Source organism: Venturia canescens, chromosome 2, assembly GCF_019457755.1.
Source record: "Venturia canescens isolate UGA chromosome 2, ASM1945775v1, whole genome shotgun sequence".
In the NCBI taxonomy this organism is placed as follows: Eukaryota; Metazoa; Arthropoda; class Insecta; order Hymenoptera; family Ichneumonidae; genus Venturia; species Venturia canescens.
In genome coordinates, this window is record NC_057422.1 from 7,848,487 (window position 1) to 7,868,621 (window position 20,135).

The 20,135-nt window shown below is 39.0% G+C and overlaps 1 protein-coding gene across 1 annotated transcript; it reads right to left on the minus strand.

The window, feature by feature from the left end:
- Positions 1-636: 636 nt before the first annotated feature.
- Positions 637-16,665, minus strand: LOC122406421 (serine/threonine-protein kinase 32B). The gene is made up of 10 exons (XM_043411864.1): positions 16,441-16,665; positions 15,811-16,386; positions 14,262-14,317; positions 11,436-11,604; positions 9,766-9,963; positions 3,532-3,621; positions 2,882-3,048; positions 1,940-2,220; positions 1,595-1,828; positions 637-1,512 (listed from the first exon to the last, which is right to left on the minus strand). Exons 2-10 carry the CDS (start codon positions 15,857-15,859, stop codon positions 1,338-1,340), a joined length of 1,419 nt encoding a protein of 472 aa, XP_043267799.1. The 5' UTR covers positions 15,860-16,386; positions 16,441-16,665; the 3' UTR covers positions 637-1,337.
- Positions 16,666-20,135: the final 3,470 nt, after the last annotated feature.

The window sequence follows — 20,135 nt, forward strand, 5'->3', positions numbered from 1 at the left end:
TGTTTATCTTATCTTAATATCCACAATCATTTTCATTACCGAAGATTTTTCGTATGTAAAGTTTCCCCAATAAATTTCACACAGCGCTTTATTGACATTAATAATTACATAAAAGTGTACGAATGTAGATTTTTCTTCAATTTTTTCGTCGCCAGAATAATCAATCGGTGGTGCATCTCTGTCCAATTAATTCCTTTCATAAAAACTCGATTTTAATGCCTCCTTTTTTTTGTCCACGTTTTATCATTTTCTGCCCCCCCCCCCCCCCCCCCAACTCGCTTACATCTTTAAACCACTCGACGCTCAACTCTTTCCTCTTATTCTCTTAATAAAGTGCTAGATTAGTCTGTAAGGCTTATCCTCGTCATTGCCCGCTCTGAATGAGTTCTTTGTACCTACACATAATAAATTGTCTGCGCGTGCAGCCGATTATGATTTTACTTGGTCCAATAATCGGCTATGATAGTCCAAGAGGCACTACAACGCAGCAATTTATTTCAGCAAATCGATCAAATCGTTTGAAACATTCGATTTTTTCAGCCCTCCAAACGGTTATCGCTCTCTTTAAAATATTCAATGTTCGTTAAGATTTCACACACGTACGATCGTTAAGTTTGGATGGAGTTTTACCTCTGATAACAGTAATTTTGACCTTTATTCATTTCATTATTAATATAAACAATGCAAAAAACTGAAAAACTTTGCACTTTTTATATTCAGCACCTTTCAACACGGCTTTCAGAGCTTTGTCCCATCGAAGCGTTCATGCGCCTATTTTAAGTGCGCGCATGCCAAAAGTACGAGCACTCCACTCATTGAGCCTGCAATTTTGAGCTCAACCGTTCGTAATAGATTCATTAAGTATTATCACAAATTGCAACAATTTATGCAGCTGTCGAAAAAGTGTGTCAAGTTCCTTTGAGTATGATTCAGAATTCTCATCGGGGTTAACGTCGTTGGGGAATCGTGATGGTTTGTTTCATAACTACCAAAATCAACGTCCAATGGATTTCGAATAAACCAAATGGTTTGGGAACGAAGAATTTGATTTGTAATCTTCGGCCACGCTACAATGATCCAATCGATCTAAAAATTGTTTTCTCAAATTCAATTGCAATGACACGATTTTTTTGTGAACAAAATCACTACGATTTGCAAGTTTTCTTACAGATGTTCTGGTGTCTTTCCAATTTGCCAAGTTTTTATAAACCAGACAATCCATACGTTGAATAATACAAAAAAAATCCCACAAACCAGCGATGTCTTTTTCCCCTGAGAATGAAGGAACCATATCCAAAGAGTAGAAAAAGAAAGTATAAGAAACGCTAAAATTTAATTTAGGACGTGGAAGGCTCGGGACTCGCGTCGATGTAATCGATCTCCGAAGACGACGTCGCACTTCTTCGTCGATGTGGTTTCGGGGATGCGCCGATTCTCGCTTTGACATTGGCAGACGAAATTCCCAAGCGACTGCCCGGTCTAACGTGTTGCTTGTGTCTCTGGTGTTTTATTCTGAAAGATTGTGTCAAAGCTTTTATATCCTAAAGCAGCTAAAATTCGTCAACTACTTGACGATTTTGCGTGCTCGTTTCACCTCAGCCTTTCTTCAGCACCCATCATGGCAGTGTTAAGTTCCTCTTCCCACTGTTTTTCTTTTTTCTCACGCTCGATTCTCTCCATCTCTCGTTCACGATTATAAACTCTGTACTCCGGTATGTATGCGAGCCTCGTAACATCGGTTGACGCCAAGCCTCCACCGTTTCCACTGTTCCCCAGATTTTGATCCTGATCCGCTTGCGATTGCTGCAAATCGCTGGCTCTGAGCGATCTGAAAGTTTCATTAAAATTATTTCAACATTGGAAACTCGAATTTAGGAGGGAATTCCGAGCTGGAAATTTTACTCTCGTCAGGATGAAAGTGAGCGATTCCGATCCAAACCTTTGTTTAGCGAGTCGCTTTTTCTTCTTGTGAAGCGGTTTCGTCTCGATTATCATTTCCTCGAGTTCAAAAGTAGGATCGCAATTCAAGTGATCTTTGGGCGGTGTGAATAAAGGTTTCATTTGTTTTTTGAGAACTTTCTCAAAATCGAGATTCTTCATAAGCGAAACTTCCTTCAATTTCGACAGCGTCGATATTCGATTTTCGGGTGTTCGGTTCAAGAGCCCATCCAAAAGTTCGCACATAGAGGAGCTCCAGTGCGATGGCGGTACCCGTTTGACCTGAGGGAAGAAAAATATTCAGGAAAAATGAACGCAGGGAAAGCCAGAACGGAAGAGAAATTCCGTATTTTTCATAAGTTTTTCCCTTTTTTCAGATAATCTTTCTTCAAGCAAAACTCTTCAAAAGTTCGCAAAATCTTTCTTTCACTCCAATTTGAGTCCACTGATTCGTGAGTGCTTCTTCCAAGAATCGTACGAAAGGACAAAAACAATAAATAAACTTCGAAACAAATGAAAATTGAAAAAACCTAAAAATTCTGTAGGAATCCCACTTTTTCGCAACTTTCGAAAAAAAAAAAAAAAAAACATTAAAAAATAAAAAGAAAAATAAAATTTCCATTATTTTTGGAAGACCTCGCTTCGCCCCTATCCGGTCGAATAGAGCGAGCGTTTTTACAATATTCCGATCAGCTCTAAAGCCCCGTTTACCAAACGCATGAAAATCTAGTCGTAATCTCAAGTGACATAAATCGATCCCCAACAAGATTGGGCTCATGAATTCTCGTTCTATTTCTCACCGTCAGGGGGATACGTGCGACGAAAGAAGTGGGTGTGAGCGAAAAATTGAACGATAAATGATGATTCGCTCGTTTAACGTGTTCCGTTATGGTTCTCATTTCGGTATGAATGGTGAAGGCGCTCGTGGCGAAAATATACATGCCTGAATGATGGAAAGCGCCTCCCTGTGGGTCGTAGCAGCGTGCAGGGAATAAGGGCGGGAGCCGGCGAGAGTTTCCCACGCGAGTATTCCGAGACTCCACCAATCGACAGGATACCCATAGCCCTGGACGTTGAACTCGTCACACGAGCACATGTAAATCTCCGGAGCTGATCGAGCGGCAGGCAATAAGCGGATTAATGTTTGTTTCGTTTCATTGCGATTTGCGAACGACAGTATATCGTGGATTATAAAAAAAAACGTCGCTCGAAATAATATATTTTGAAAGATGAAACAAGCGATCGATCAAACGAAACCGGCTTTAAGAGCGATCGTTGCGCCTTTTATTTCTCACAGTATCGTTTTTATTCTCTCGCAGATCGACATAAATTGGCTCTCGATATTGCCAAACGGACCAGAAATACCGGGAGAGTGGGACAGAACGAGTGAGAGAGAGAGAGAAAAAGAGAGACAGACAGACAGAAATGGAGAGAAAGAGCAAGAGAAAGGAGATCATATTATGTATGGTGTAAATTGCCTTTTTCATAACTGTGCCCGACACTTTGAAGAGGAAGAAGTTGGAAGGCAATAGCGCGCTTTATAGTCGAGTAGATAGTAGTATGTAGTAGCGAACCGAGAGTTTGTCCCTTCACCTATGTATGGCTTAGTTCCCGACATCGAAGTTGCTAGATGTTCGCCCTCGAGCACCGTCGCGATATTGAAATCCGTCACGTGGGCGTGCCCTGAAATTGCAATTAAACAAATCTTAGTCTCTCACGTGTGTGTTCCATCGGAGTTTGCGCGCAGCTTCGACGAGCTTTTCGCCTCAATCAATCCGGATTCTTGGCATATTCGAGACGATTCAACGACATTTCGCGTTGAAAATACTCTGCGCCGTGACTGTATCACAATTGTCCCGAGTTTACGGACAACGCCAAAGTGGCCAATTTTCCACGAGAGTAACCTCCTCGTACGGAAGCTATTTTGGCCTTGGAACACGCATTTGCGATACGCTAAAGTATTCGAGCTTTCAGAGCTGCACTGCATATGGAACGAACCGAGACTCGGCTCCTGAGTAATGCAAAAGCTATTACACAATCGTCAAACACGCCTCGAGCTAACCTCACGGAAGAAGGGACACTAGCCGCTTTCTTCGCATGCTCATCAACATTTAAAACCTCATTTCGTGACACTTGCCAATGTCACAGAGTACACTTTTTCCTTCTATTCATTCGCCATCCCTTTCCCTCGCTGTGTCCCTCGATCCTTCCAATGTTGACCCTCCACTTGTCACTATTAACACGGTCTCGAACGGCGCAAAATTTCTGTTCGATTTTCAACTCTACAAAAATGGAGGGAGGCAAAAGTGCACTCGGGGACCTTTCCGACGAAAATCTCGGTACTAAGGCACGCGAATTCATTTTTCGGAATGCAAACACGAGAGTTTGGATGAGAATGGGATAAAAACCGTATTTCCTTGCGAGGAATCGTCTTCCGAGCTCTCCAAGTACAAACAGCGTCGTCTGCGCTCCACGAGTAAGTTTCAGAAAAATGGAAAATAAGTTAATTGCTCCGTGCCGCTTTCCCAGCGTTGTGCGAAATATCCGATGACAAAACCCCGGAGAAAAACATTTATTCTTACACTAATCGGGAAGCACGGGACGGTACTTTTTGACTTTGCCTTCTGGAATGTTTCGCCCTCGGTCCAGAACCCTCGTTCCTATCGCATTTCCAGCTTTATTAAATTCCGTCTTTTTTTTTTATTCAAGAAAACTATAAAATTACATTCTGATCCTTTCTCTCGTGAAAAGCTTTTTCAAGCAAGCTCAAGAATTATCCGCATTTCCGTTCCCGCTTTCGCTGCGCGAGTTTTCCCCAGAAATATTTAATGAAAAACACTCGCTCGGCTCTTCATTACTGCGATCGAGTTTTTCGCTTACCGGAAAACGAAACTGCGGATCCCTCCTCCGTGCATCGACTCTCGAATCCATTGAAACAGGCCGACGAGCAAAGCTCGCGGGATTTCGTGCCCCCGAATCGAGCGAAAATTACGTTGATCGAAGGCAAACTTTATCATTGAATAATCTGCCCTAACCTCAAAATTCACTTCAATACTGCGAGTTCCCCCGTTTGCCCCGTTTCATTAGATACGAGTCCACCGAACACTGGCCAGATTTAACGGAACATTATAGAGAAACAATGAATGCGTTTGGGGAGAGAAACATTATTAAGTGATAGCGAACTCGAATTCGAACGATCGATAACCACGAGCGGAGTGTGTACGCTCCTCGAGGATTCCCGGCACGTATGTTTGTATCCGCGTATATCATTTTGTATTTACGTAACTAAACAAGCGCGGCGGCGAAAGTTTCGCGCAGGCATCTTTTTGTCCCCGGCAAGGACGTTTCTTCGAGTCTTGTTTTTTCTTCTCTCCCGCAGCAGGAGACAGCGAAATATCTTTGAGTAGCTGATGGCTCTCGGGAGATAGCGTTGAATTGCTTTTCCAACTGCTATCGTCTCGTAAGCCGAGGCTCGAGGCCTCTCCCTCGGCGTTTAATGTAACTCACGTTCTATTGTGGCTTTTATATATCGAGAACCGAGCTCTAACCCGGCTTATAACTCCCTTCGAAACAACTTCGCTCTGGAAACGACTTCATAATATTCCGGATGAACGATGCTTTACGGATTTCGCCTGAGGTCCTAAGAACGCGAACGCGAAACAATTGCGAATGTCCAATCGTTTTTATTTCAACTTCTACAATTTGAAAATAAGCTCAACATATATTGAAAATTTAATGGGAAATCAAAACGTCCGTTTCACGCGTTCTTGATCTGACGAAAATGCTAAATTTTACTTAGAGACTCCGAAACTTTTCTGTTTTTTTTCTCTCGAAATAATTACGAGAATTCTCCGAGCTTGGATATGCGGATACAAAAAAATTGTCTGAACTCTGTTCTAACAGTTGGAAAATTGTTGAAATAAATTCAACAATTTAGGAATCCATCCGAATTCATGCGTCCAAACTTTCTGCTGCGTGTGCCGGATAGGAAAACGGGGTTAAGGGGGTCACCCCGTGCGGCGGCCGGACTTTTTGGGGATTTTTCGCGATTTTTTTCCGGCCATAAAAAAACAGATTTTTTAAATCAAAAGTTGGTATTTCAACTCCACGATAGAATTTTTTAACTCTGATTTTTAACCAAAAGTTTTGACCTGGACCTTTCAAAAGTTAGGCCAGTTTACATTTTGGCAATGTTATTACGTACACTTTAAAGAAGAGTCGGGGAAAAAAAGTCGAAAAAACTGGTGAAAGCTCAGTCGAAAATACGGACGGTGACGATCCTAGCCTCAAAAAACTGCACGAGAAACGGATTATTATTAATATAATCTCAACAAATCTCCTAATAAATCTGAAAAAAATTGACATTATTCAGCAAGCCTTGCTCGTGTTGCCCAAAAAATTTCATATTTTTAGCATCGTTTTTTACGGAGATATCACTGAATGCTAGTCAAATGATGAGTGCTAAATTTTCAAAATGCTTTTAGACCAAGTTCAACGTACCGATTAAGCTTATTGTTAGTAGATATGTATTCAAGCATATTTTATTAACGTGAAAAAATATTGAAAATGATAGTTTTGCAAAACTATCAACTGACAGATGCAAATTTCCATGATGACACATTTTCACAGCTATTTTTCAAAGAATCATCTGTATTTTTTAACCGATTTTATCGCACCAAGTCTCATTTTGTTCCTCAATTGATCCTCTGCGAATTCACCATGTAGATTTTCCTTTAAACTCATTCCTGAGAGAAATTATGAATGATGAAGTTTTTTCACTCAACGAACAATTAGCTGCAACAGTGAAACGATCAAGTTAAAAAAACAACTACATGGTGAATTCATAGAGGACCGGTTGACGAACAAAATGAGACTTGTTGCAACAAAATCGATCAAAAAAGGCAGATAATTATTTGAAAAATATCAGTGAAAATGTGTCAGCGTGGAAATTTGCATTTATCAGTTGATGGTTTTGCAGAACTAGCGTTTTTAATATTTTTACATCTTAATAAGATATGCCGTAATACAAATCCACTAATAATACATTTAATCGATACGTATGACGCTGAAGTTTCCAACGTTGGAGTCCAACGAAATGATCGAAAAAAACTTTCCAATAATTCCAGTAATTCTCCCATTTTGTTCCCTGCCAAATTTGCGATTCGTAGTTTTTCAAGTTGCACCAACGATTCGTGAAATAAATAATTGGTGAATTAAAAACGTTTTTTTCGTTCATTTCGTTGGACTCCAACGTTGGAAACTTCAGCGTCGTTCGATACGTTAAATTTGGTCTAAAATAGTTTTGAAAATTTAGCATTTGACTAGCATGCAGTACAGGAGTTACCTTAAGGTTACATGTTATTTGGTCCAAATTGTTATTGATTTTTCTCAGCGACGACGCTCCTAAATTGTCTGAAGATTTAACTGATTTTTTTAACACTTTACTTCATAAGATGCAATAGGTTCGAGGAGGAACATCAGCTTGAGAAAAGTGGTGATAACTTAATGAAACTTTTAGAATACATTTTTGGATATATTTTCTATAGCCTCTCCAATTTTTAATCCATTTCATTCAGCCATTTTTTAGTAATTCATTTCCAAACTTCGAATATTTAACACCTACGCGTAGGTAGGAAATATTTTCACAGATTCCATCTTTTCATACTCAAAAACAAATAAAAAATGGTGATGGTTTAGAAAAAAAGTACCATTCCACAGTTTGAACTCTGAAGAACATGTGTGCAAAATTCGAGGTCGTTTCATTCCACCATTTTTTTTATATATCACCTAAATTAAACCCAAAAACGACGTATTTTTGGGGGTTAATTCCGTATAAATAAAGCAAACAGGCTTTACATAACCTAGATAAATTAGATAAAAACAATGAAATTCGTATTAACATGATTTCACTTAACGCGAAGCCGATGTTCCTCCTGAAAAGCGATGACATCATTTTCTTTCTAATGCCTCAATTTCCTTAATTCGGTGTAAAAATACGAAATATTAAAAACTGAAGGGTCTTCGCGCTTTGAAACACGAGATTACAATTTTCTAGAATGTTTCATAGCGAATAATTCTTTAATTATCAATATTTCTGTATGATTTTAGAGTTCAAATACCAATAAATAAATCCTCCAAATTCCAAAAGTTTATGTTCTTTTTTCCTCGTCGCAAAAAAATCGCGAAAAACCCCAAAAAATCCGGCTGCCACGGGGAGTGACCCGGTTAAAAATTGAAAACTCTATTTTCCAGCAATTCAGAAGTGGAAGCAGAAAGTTTCACTCGCAAAGAATTATAAAAATGTGGATGGTCCGACAGTAAATAATGCAGCGCAGTCGTCCAGTGGAGCGAGGGGTAGAAAACCGTGATTTTGTAACCATAATCATATTCGAACGTCCAAGTCGTCGGTCAGTGGCGAACTCCCCAAACCATGGAAGCGGTAACGCAGATTTTTGTGAGCAGCGAGATGACGCATTGAATCGCTTGATTTGATGGGTCCGAGCCGTCCCAGGGCACATTCGATGTAATAAATCAACATTGACGTTCGACTTGGAAAGCGAGCTTGAATTCCCGTTCCGTAGTTATATTAGTTTTGTCGAGGGTCATTCGTTCTATTTATACTTATCGTAAATAAAGGTCGAAAAAAGCATTAGTGCGAATGTTATCGTTGATTCATCGAGCAGCGTATCGATCATAGCGTGTCGTTTAACGTTCCACATTTCTTTTAGGCCCGAGCTTTCGGTGTCGAAATAACGGAGATAAACGGAATTCATGATTATGACTTTGCTAACTCGAAAAATGCCTCGATTTCGATGTTGATTTTAAGTAGTTCATGTACGAAACGATTTTCTTGAGAAAGTCTTTAAATTTACACAGATTTTAAATGGGCAGTCGGCTGACACGCGTATCAAATTTTAAGGGGTTCGTCTTATTGGTTATTGAGACAAACGTGATTAAATATAAAAAAAAATGCACACATGGTTAGAGCGCATAAAAAATTATTCCGATTCAAAAAAGCAACTGAACTTTTTTGCTCTTTTCATGATCAAAGAAACTTGAAATTTATTCTCGCAGTTATTAAAATAATGTGTAAATTATTCGTGGAGATTCATCAATTTTTTTAAATATAATGATAACGGTTAAAATACTTTCGTAGGAAAATCGTCGAGCAAAATGTGTGACAACAGCCATTTTCTATTTAAATCAGCTGGCTCATGGTGTCGACAAACCTTCCACCGTTTATGTCGTTATTACTCATTAACCTTAAATAAGTATTTTTCTTTTTTCATTTCCGGTGACGAGGCTTTCCCAAGACATAATTGATATCTAAAAACTATCTATTTTCTTATTCTGGTTTTTAGCTCTTTTTGGGAGGCTCCTGCTATTTCATTTCCTTAAAGATTGAACGAAGTTGGTAACGAGCACTCGTAGAACCTCACATTTGCTTATTTCAGCATTTTGTTTCCTCTCGGCTTCTCCCAGCCTCCTGTCTTTTTTTCAATACTTATTTCTTGATCCATTTCCCTTTGTGTTTGCCCTTTGCACTCTCTAATGTGATTTTTTACATGAAAAACTAGTATTTTCGCCAGGGACGAATGAAATTTCGGGTTCAGTTAGTGAATAAGAATCCCCGATTAATGAACGGCTTGTAATTTCATTCGCCAAAAGATACGTTGAACAAATGTATTTACAATTTCGAATAAATGACTCTGCCATTAATTTAAAATGATAATATCTTTAATTAGGGAGTAAAAATCGATCGAATTTAGACTCCCATAAAATACGATCCTTCCGGCATGATCTGCCTTAAATCTTCATTTGACTTACCCTCCTCGTCCAAAAGTATGTTGTCCGGTTTGATGTCCCTGTGCAAAATCCTGTGGCTTTGTAGGTAATCCAAAGCCAGAGCGATCTCAGCGACGTACAGAGCGATGCTCTCCTCGGTGAAGATCACTTGTTGCTGTATGTGATAGCGCAGATCACCGCCGAGCAGAAGATCGGATACCATGAAGAGATCCTCCTCGTCTGTGGAGTGAAATCAAGCATGAGCAGTAGCAGCAACAGGAGCTTCGTCATTCGAGCTTTAGCTCCAAGATCGAATGACGTTTTTTCAAAATTAAGTTCTTTCGCCATTTTTCATCGTTTTTTTGTCTTTGTCCGTAGCATTATTGAATTTTTCAAACTTTTCGGAGCCCCGCAGATCTTTGGAGACAACTTTTAACTTGCAAAATCAATCGAAATTCTTCCTCGGGGCAGCGTTAACACTAAACGACCAATTTCTTTATTTTCTTTCGACATTTTATCAAGCTTTCTCTAAAAACTCCACCGTTAACTCTTGCGTGCTTTCTGAGACTTAACAGCTTCGCAAACAAAACTGGCTTAACTCGTAATATGTATTTATAGACGAGAGAGTACTATGGCCAAAGCGAAACGAGAACGGGAATTCTGCGATGAAGCCACGAACACATTGATTCACGTTGTATTCCTGGGAAAAATTGACAAAAATTCGCCCAAAAAATTTCACATGCACATTCAATCAAATTCTTTGTTCCATTTGTGCCAGTTTCTTGTCCAATGAATAAAGAAAAAATTTTTTTTTAAATTGCTCCTTTTGGTAAATATTTGCGAGTGGGGCTTCCCCATGAAACGGGGTCAATTCTCTGTAAATAAAATGGCCTGAAACGAAGGTTCGCAAAACCCCGCAATCGCGATAACTCTGAACTTTCATTTTGAAATAAATTTTCATTCTTTTGAATTGGTTTCTTTTATTCGTGCCAGTTCAAATTGATCAAATTTAATTAAACTTGAACACTTAATAGTTGATCTAATAAAACCGATTTGGTTAATGTAACCGCATAGTTCCACCAATGAACAACTTCATATTTTTTCAATCCAATCACATTTGGATTGTTATACAATCAGTTTTTTTATCAACTTATACTCTGCACCTGGTAACCGCTATACTAAAGTATTTTGTTGAAGTGAAAGCAGTCAGGTTAGTGGACAAAAAAGAAGAAAGTGGATCTATGCTCGTAAAAATGATAACTCCATCAGGATTTTTGAACCACAGAAAGGTTACGGAAAACTGCTCCAATTTTTGTTGTTGTTGTTGTTGTTTTTTAAATTTATTTATTTTTCAATAAAAAACTATCTATACCAGATTTGTGAACAGTGACAAGGTAAAAGATTGAGTGGTAATTTTCTGTACTAAACTTATCCAATTTTTGTCCGCCATATTGGGTCTGTCGATTCGAATTTTGAAAATTTGACACTGGGTTCGCAGAAACAGTGCTCGCAACAAGCGAGATGAAAATGCCTCCGTGAGCTCGCTGCTCGTTCGTGCACGGAGCCCAAACGGTCTTGCCGAGCCTCGTGGAAAGCACGTGGAACGTAAAATTATAAGGGAACCGCGAGGTGGTTGTGCGTCGTGTAATAAAAAGTCTTTGAAGGTTCAATTGCCGGATGCAAATTCGCCTCTCAGTTGTCACCGAACTCACCTTGAAAACTGAACCAGAGATTGACGAGACAGGGATGCTCCAGTTTCGAAAGAATCTCGACCTCCCTCGCGACGTTTTTCAATGCTCCTTTCTCAGCGCACTCACCCTTGTGAACGTATTTCATAGCGTACATGTTGCCCGTACGATCGCGCTTCTGAACGATGCAAACCTTGGCCCGCCGAGTGCGAGTAGAAAGGGGAATAAAAGCCGAGAGATTATACGAGCGATAGATTCAATGGAGAGACGATTTTTGGACCAGTGCAACTGTCAGAGGTCGTGGAAACGTCAAATCGCTCTCAAACGAGTTTCGACGTAGCTTAAGAGCGACGAAACGGTTGAGAAAACAGGGAACTTGCATCCTTGAGCGACGGTTATTTGCGGCCGGATTTCGCGCGACGAGGAACCATCGAATTTTTCATTTTTCGACACTTTTTTTTGCTAATTTACTGCCAAGGGAACTCTTTTTTGCACAATTTTCAGTCATTATTTTTACACTCAGTTGACACGGTTTTTAAAGCAGTTCGGCCGTTCTATGACTAGTTAAGTTTGCAACTACTTTGGGTTGATTCATTCAAAGTCTAAATTATTAATAAAATTCATAAACACTTGAGAATATTTTTATCACAAGAATGTAATAAAATGCTTTAAAATATCATAAAAGACCAAATTTATCCTTCAGCTTGACCAATCAATGATCGAGTCGATACCGATGACCCTTGAAATACACGTAACCTGGGGAACATTTTTATTGTGCGAAAGAAAGTTTATATCGGTGTAATGCCACCGAGAAAAAGAAATGGCCTGGAAAAACCTGGAAAAATAATTGAAAGAAGCGAAGCTACTAGACGAATGAAAGCACGTGAGTCCGTCTCAATAATAAATTTGATGAAATTCCCGCGATTCCCGAATTTGCCCGAAGTTCAATCAGCCGTTACCAGCAGTCCAACGCAATGACTGACATCCGCTTTCGAAACGTCAAAAACTCAAGTTTTTTCATCTTTTCTTTCTTAAAAGTCTCGCAAGGTAATGTCTTTTTTTTTTTTAAGAAATGGAATCTGTGAACAATTTTCTTCACGATAGAAACTTTTCCGAAGCTCGAACATCGTACAATTTTTTCACAATTAATATTTATTGGATTACGGAAGCAGGTTTCGAAATAAATGGTACAAAGTTTAAGCAGAGCAATTATATATTCTATTAAATGAACTTTAAGGAGGGTGGCTACACTCGTCAAAATGATAAGAAATTGATCAAATTTGGTGATAATGTTCTTCAACGTCAAGTGCGAAGACACCATTTTTTTCAAAATTTTCTTCTCCTTAGTTATCGAGTAATTACGCATTAAAGCAGATTTCTTATGCCCGAAATGTAAACCTATATATATGGAAACGCTATGCTTATACACTTGAACTTTAGTGATCAATTACTCGATAACTGTACAGAAGAAAAATCTTAAAAAATTTGTATTGCCAAATTTGGCCCTAAAGAATATGTTCACCAAATTTTATTAAATTCTTATCATTTTGAAATTTTTAATGTATTTAACATGGTTTAGCATGGCAACATTGTATCGTCGGTAGCCACCCTCCTTAAAAGATCTATCGATTAACTAAACGTTGCAGTGGTCGAAAAAGTGACTCTAACTCTAACGACAAAGGGCCTCGCGTGTCGACCTCTTTCTTGATCTGTATATTCGTTTTATAAACAAACTTATAGGACTGCGAGCACGCTCTCATGTGTATTGTTTAATATCAAGTTTAATTACTATGCTGATGGATTTATTTTTGGTCATATTCCAATAATATTATTGTGAGTTCTCCCATAGGCAACCGTGTTAGAAACTCAAAATTGTAAATGAAATAATTCGAAATTTATTTGTCGAAGCACTAAAAAATCCTTCAAATTTTATTTCTCATTGATAAACGCATGTTCATTCACCCTCGTGCATGCGTAAGCGGATTCAATTTACTCTCCACGAGCTTCAACACGGGCTCAATTTGCCTCGCGCCCCAATCGATTTATGCCCCAATGAATAAACTGCTTTCTTCAAACTTCAACCACAGTAAAATTAATCGTTCGTCAATACGGAGCGCGTCGCATACCATTTTCTTGGGAATCGTGTACGATCGTTAAAAATTAAAGTCCATTTTTTTACTCTCGGTTATGAGCTTGCAAAAATATAGGAAATGCTCGAGATTCGTCCGAAACGAAGGGCTCAAAATTCCGTGTTTTGAAACGCGGTCGTGGGAAACCGGAGCACTCGGGGAAGAACTCGAAATTTTAATTCAAATTATTTTTCAACTTTAAAGCTTTCCACCTCATATTTTGGAGGCTTCAAAGTATATTTTGAGTCAACAAAGAAAATTCGATATTTCGATAATTTAACGGTCCTTTTCGCCATCGAGTTAATCAAAAGTTAATCAAAAGTAAAAAAAATGCAAAATTTGCTCAAACGAATTGTGCATTTACAAGGACGCGAGATAAACGAATGGAACGGATGTTTTCTCTCGATGGATGTGAACGCGGACGGCAGTGATATGGCTTAATGGATTTTAGTTGTTTGACAGTATCAGAAATTGAGGAAAACCGGATCCCGGCCAGTGAAACTCGGGGGATTTAAAAGCCGCGAAGCCACGCACACACAGCGAGCGTTGTCGGGCCTTTACGTCATCATCGATAAAGTATTTTATCCCTGACGTTAAAACGTCTTTAGTCACGCTTGAAGGAGTGCCATTTTTGAGATTGTATGACGATGGGAAACGACCGAGGACCGAAAACACGTTGCACTGATCCTCTCACGTCCAATCGAATTTCAATTAATCGTACCTTCCCAAAACTGCCCTTGCCGATGGCTCGCAGGATTTGAAAATGGTCGAAATTCACTGTGGAAATCAAACATGTATAAACGAAATGTTGTCAAGTACAATAGTTTCTCGATTCCCAGAAAAAAATGCACAAAATAAATCCGCACAGAGAATTGTTTTCGAACTTCGACCAAACATTTTTCATAGTGGAAATTCCGAACGTTCGCTGATCCAAAATTCTCATACTCAACGATAAATCCATTCAAGAGTCAACATCGATTTTATCTGTTCTTTGATACTAGAAGAAAATGGAACTCACAGAACAATTTTCCGAACAAAAAATCTTTCGATTTTGAGCAAAAATGACTCAGAGTTTCAATAAAATCAGCATTTTTCGATAATTATGGAGCTGCGGAAGAACTACCAACGGTCAGATCGTCACTTTTGTAGTTTTTCAAGTTTCAACGATTTTTTTTTCATCATAACGAATTGCCAATTAAAACTTTCTATGAACGTTCGCAAAAATACAGTCTTTGGTACGAGGTACGGAAATTTGGATCCCGAATTCGAATAACATCGAACGAGAAATTACTGAAAAAAGTGGCTTCGATACTGCACCGACGAGAGTATAATTTCCTTAAAAGTTTCTATTGCCAATATCGTTAATGGAAAGCCAATCATGAATATGGAGTTGAACGAGTAAATTACGTTATTGTAGTATTAAAATTTGTAATTCCATGTAACATCGACGACAGGCAGTTATTCGAGTCTCGATATCTGGGGGGCCGAGAACAAGCCATGGAAATGAACTACGTCATGAAAGAATAAAGAGAACGGTGCATAATGGATCCTCGTAATAGGAAAAGTGGAATTTTCCCCTGGTGAAGGGAGGATCGAAGAGTCTCATTCGGAATTTCATTTAGGTATTTACATTCGGAAATTTCCACGGAAACAAATCGTTAAGGAGTTTCGGTACACGTTAACAAATATTAAGATATTGACAGAATTTGGCGACAATGTTCTTCAACGTGAAGTGCAAAAGCACCATTTTTAAAAAATTTTCTTCTACCTAGTTATCGAGTAATTAAGCATCGAAGCAGAGTCCTTATACCCGGAATGTGTTCTTATATTTGTTTGAAACGCTGTGCTTATACGCGTGATCTTTTTCCTGTTTAATTACTCGATAACTGTGTAGAAGAAAAATCTAAAAAAATCTGTATCGTCGAGTTTGGTATTACGATCACGAAATTTGATAAAATTCTGATCTTCTTGAAATTTGTTGTTCTCAACCACGGCTTGGCATGGCAACATTGCGTCGACTGTACCGAAACTCCTCAATTCGTAATGCTACCTCGTGGCGAAAGAGTGGCACGAGTTTGGATTGACACACACGATTTTATCCTCGATTCGCGCTCTCGATTTCAATCCCCCTCCGGCGTAATTTCGCTTTTTTTTTCTAGAAACGATAGAAATAGTGAAGTATAATGTAGGGGAGAAAAAAAAGAATTGGCAAAAAGAAGAGATAAAAAATGGAAAATAGAGAAAACGAAAGAGAATTGGTCTTCGTTAACCTTCTTCGCCGGGGGTGGGTACGCTTCGTGCTGATTGGTTTCCACCCATTTTACGTATTCAATGTTCCACGCGACGGGGTGTTTGGAGCCGAGTAGTGGATAAGGAACGTCGCGACGTCTGGTACGAGAGCCCGCCAGTTGGTTTAACGAATTTATTGAGCAGCTCGTTGTTCTCGGTCATCTTAGCGACTTGAACTTCGTCGCTCGGTTTTTCCCCTGGGATATCGTCGAAAGCACTCTCACTTTAAAAGTTCGGCACTGTTTCTGAAGCTCGGTCGTCGGTGGATTCAACGGGCCGATCTCTCCCTTTGTTTCTGCATTTTAAATACTTTCGAAGTACGAAACGATCGCGGAGAGTTTGTGCGCCGCAAGGTCGAACGCTGTCGCGGAAGTGAGTACCGATAGCCGCGGTCGGAGCGGCGGCGACGATGCCTTCGTTGCGAGCCCTCGAAACGCCTCGAGCTTCTCGGCGTCTGCGCCTTTCGGGCTTTCGATCAAGTCGCGTTGAACGCACGTTTTTTCTCGCCGCACACTCAGCGGCTCCGCTCACATCGCGCACTTTCCTTTACCCAACTCCTGGAAACAATTGCGTATCGATAAAAGTGCCGTTATTCGGTGGAGTCTAAATACCTTGAACTGAGAAACTCTCACGAGTTTCTACGGGGTTTGACGATTTTTCCTCACGAGTACGTGACGCCCAGCTTTTTCGTCAATCCTCCGAAAGCCTCGCTGCCTTTTTCCCTCGCACTCGACCGGCCTCCCTCGGTTTGTTTCCCCTTTTTCCTCTCATCTCCCTATGATCGATATCGTCTCGACCCCACGACTATCTCGAGAGCCATTAGACTGTGTGTTGGGGGACTCTGTAACAAAAATATAATAATATAATGAAAAGTTGTCGAGGCCATTCATATTGGACGAGGAAGGAAGAGAGTTTTTTCTCTCCGTCTCTCTCCGCTGTGACGTCTGTTTCGTGTGTTTTTTTTCGCCCACGTCCGGCGAGCGGTGTCTTCTGTTCGTTATTCAATGGATATTGAAACATCGATTTTCCGTTAATTTCAATGGACGTGTCGCTCTGCGAATGTTATTTTTATGAGGTGGATTTTCGCTGTGGGATTCTCCAGCTTCCTTCGGCGTGGCCAACTTTTCCTTTGAGATTATATTTCATCCTTCGGAGAATTTTTCTCGACGTTACGCTCGAGAAAAATGCTCGCTTTATCTTTTAGGAATTCGAGATACTACGGCCCATTTTCGTTTTTCACCTACCGAAACTCCCAGTTTTCTCCCATCCAACGAAACCGAATTTGAATTATAATCTCGCGCGTGATAAACTCCCGAATTTTTCATCCCGATATCAGCACCTCTTACCGACGCCCTTTTCCCACGATACTTTTTCTTTTCTTCGCCCGGCCCGTGTACATTATTCGCTTCATTGTTTCGCTTCCACGCGGAAAAATCACAAGCCCCACACGAAAATGACGAGTGAACCGTTTTTTTTTCGTTGCTCCAACCATTTCGTTATTTAACAAATGAAAAATGTGTCGTCTCAAAAGAAAACCCGATTTTTATTCCCAATTTCCCAAAAAATTCACTATTTTTTATTCGCATTTTTATTTTTTATATTCGATATTTTTTATTATATATAATACAAACTGTATTTTTAGCAAGTTTGAAAAAAAAACGCTTCGAAAGAATAAGAATGTCGCTTCAACGCCCTGTAAATATAAAACTTTGCAATTTTTTCGCATTTTTATAGGTTCACATGGTAGAAAAATATATGAAAAGGTAAAAAGAATTAGGAATTTTTGTTGCACAGTAAAAAAATGTTTTTGTACTTTCGAAATATCCTCAAAACTGTACCGAAAAGTTTGCTAGAGCGAGTTGTTTTCGTCTGTCCTAAAAACGTTAAAAATCCACTGTCCTAAAAACAGTGGATTTTTTACTTTCCAAATCAGGACCCCCCCCCCCCCCCCTTAAAGGGGATGGAAACCTTAAGGTAGCGTACGGACGAAAGCTACCCGGCGGTCAGTTAACTTTCGCAAACTTTAAATTCAAATTTGACAAAAAACCATGGACCGTCGCTGCCTCCAAGGCCCCCTTAAAGGACCGTTTGCCCTTTTTAGAATGCACGCGGGAAGTGTTATTAATTGAGTCATCACCAAACCCAATTCTAACGAGGCTCCAGCGTATTACCAATCGGAAGAGAATTCCACGTGATTAGATTGCTGAAACGTTTCCACCGCTGGCTAATGAATCTCGACGTCGCGGATGTCGAACGAGAAAAGGCCAAACTTGAGAGACTCCCGCGCGAGAAGGATGCAAAATGCAAAGCTGAAGAAATATTGTACTTTTTAGAAGTTCGAGAAACTTTGTGTATTTCTTACTCTCAAATGCGAAGAAATTTACTGCTATTATTTGGAATTTAAAAAAAAAACGTCGGAGAAACGTCAAAAATTTGAGCTTTTTTGTTCACTGCAATTTCGATCCAATTGACCTTAAAACATTGAGAAGCATTGAAAGTATAAAAAAGAAGGAAAAAGAGATTTAAAAAAAAATTGAAAATTCGAGTGAAAAAGACAAAATTTGAAGAGAATTCTACCTTGTTGTGAATTTTTGGATAAAAATATTTAAAATCGTAGGAATTGTAATTCATGAAAAAAATATCAAATACAATTGAATTATATTAACATTTTTATTATATTTTAATACGAAGGAATGATGACTTTTTTGATGTTACACAATTCTCAGTCGTTTGTTTGCTCTAAAGATATTTTTTCAACTTAATTTTTCTTTTCTTTCATCTTCTACAGGATGTAAAAAACATTTCGTAATTTTCAAAGTACCCTTTTTTTCTCCGGTCCCTCCTATCTGCTTTACAAACGTAGAAGGATTTCTCCTGTTACGTAACGTTAACTGTGAGCGAGACCATTTATCAAAGTGAAAAAATTAACCGAGAATAAGGGCCAGCGGAGTTTTCTTACGTGGTCATTTCTTCCCTTCGTCAGTGTAATATTGCTTCTAAGAATTCTCTTAGTCCACAGTATTTTCCGAACGATTATTTTTATCAACGAACGTTTTTGTAATCGCGGTAAACTGAAAGTATATCGGCCTCGAAAAAACGATCATTTTGGTTGTAATTTTCCAACTTGTCCTCAAGATTCTATGAATGTTTTTTTTTTTTTTTTTTTCATCGGAATTGTGATCGGATCTTATGACGAATTTAACGAGAAATAAAATCCACAACAGAATACTTTGAATTTTCGGTCTCTCTTGGCTTTGATCCCCGTAGACATACGCGAACTCTCAAAAGAGGAGCAAACAGAATGAATCAAATATACGAATGTTGGGAGCTCTCGAGATATTCTGCGATTCGTAACTCTATTGACGTAGCAATTTCACTAATTTTCCTCGTTCAAAGTATCGTTACGCTCGAATAAAAATAACATATGGATTTTTACGAATTTACGTTTATATTAATGCTCGATGGGCTTTCACTTAGCCAAGGATGAGCAAAATATTTATTCGTCGAAATACGAATGGAAAATTCCAGGTTAATAATCTGTCCTCGTGTAGTTCCCCGCTGACAGGAAGGGAATGAAAAAAATGAGTTTTAAAAAACTCTCAAAGTATGACAGATTCGTATAAGTAACGAGGGAAAAAAATTGTTTTTTTTTTTCGTTCTTTTCATGGACTTGGCAAAATGGCGAAGACTCTGGCATAAAAGCCGATTTTTATGCTTCTACAGAATTTTATTAAATTTCGACTCACAAGACTATTTTGTGATAACGTATGCTATATTTGAAAAGGGTTGACAGTTCGATATCGGAGATATTGGAAATAAAAAGTATAGGCACACGTATTCTGTTCGTATGGACGGAGGTCGCAGATTTCACAATTTACGCAGAGAGTAAAAAAAATCTAAAAGTTACAAGAATTCCGATGGCTCAGAAACAGAAATTCTTTGTTGAACATTCCTTCCGAAAACTCGAACATCGTTAGGCCCCTGTCTGATGCAACAACTGCCGTCAGTGATTTTGCAGGTTATGTGCGAATTCGCTTGCGAGTTCCGGCGTGACTATAGCGAAGATTCCCGCGCCAAAGAAATTGGTTAGAACGCCGGATTCGTGTGGAGCAAATAAAACGATCGAGGAAATATATTTTCAGTGAAAATGTATTCAGTAAATGTATAAATTCATTAAAGTATTCAGCGTTTACGATGTAACGTAAGAAGGTTGATTTCAAGTCGGACAATTCGATGGTCAAAATCAATGAAAATAAAATGGACACAGTTTTAGAGTTCGTATATTTATGTTTGTGGTGTGTAGAAG

Coding starts and splice junctions, on each gene's coding strand:
- LOC122406421 (XM_043411864.1), bottom strand. CDS start 15,859: ATGGGTGGAAACCAATCAGCACGAAGCGTACCCACCCCCGGCGAAGAA. Junction 3,622..9,765: donor CATACTTTTGGACGAGGAGG/GTAAGTCAAATG, acceptor TTGCAATTTCAG/GGCACGCCCACGTGACGGAT. Junction 1,829..1,939: donor AAGCGACTCGCTAAACAAAG/GTTTGGATCGGA, acceptor TGAAACTTTCAG/ATCGCTCAGAGCCAGCGATT.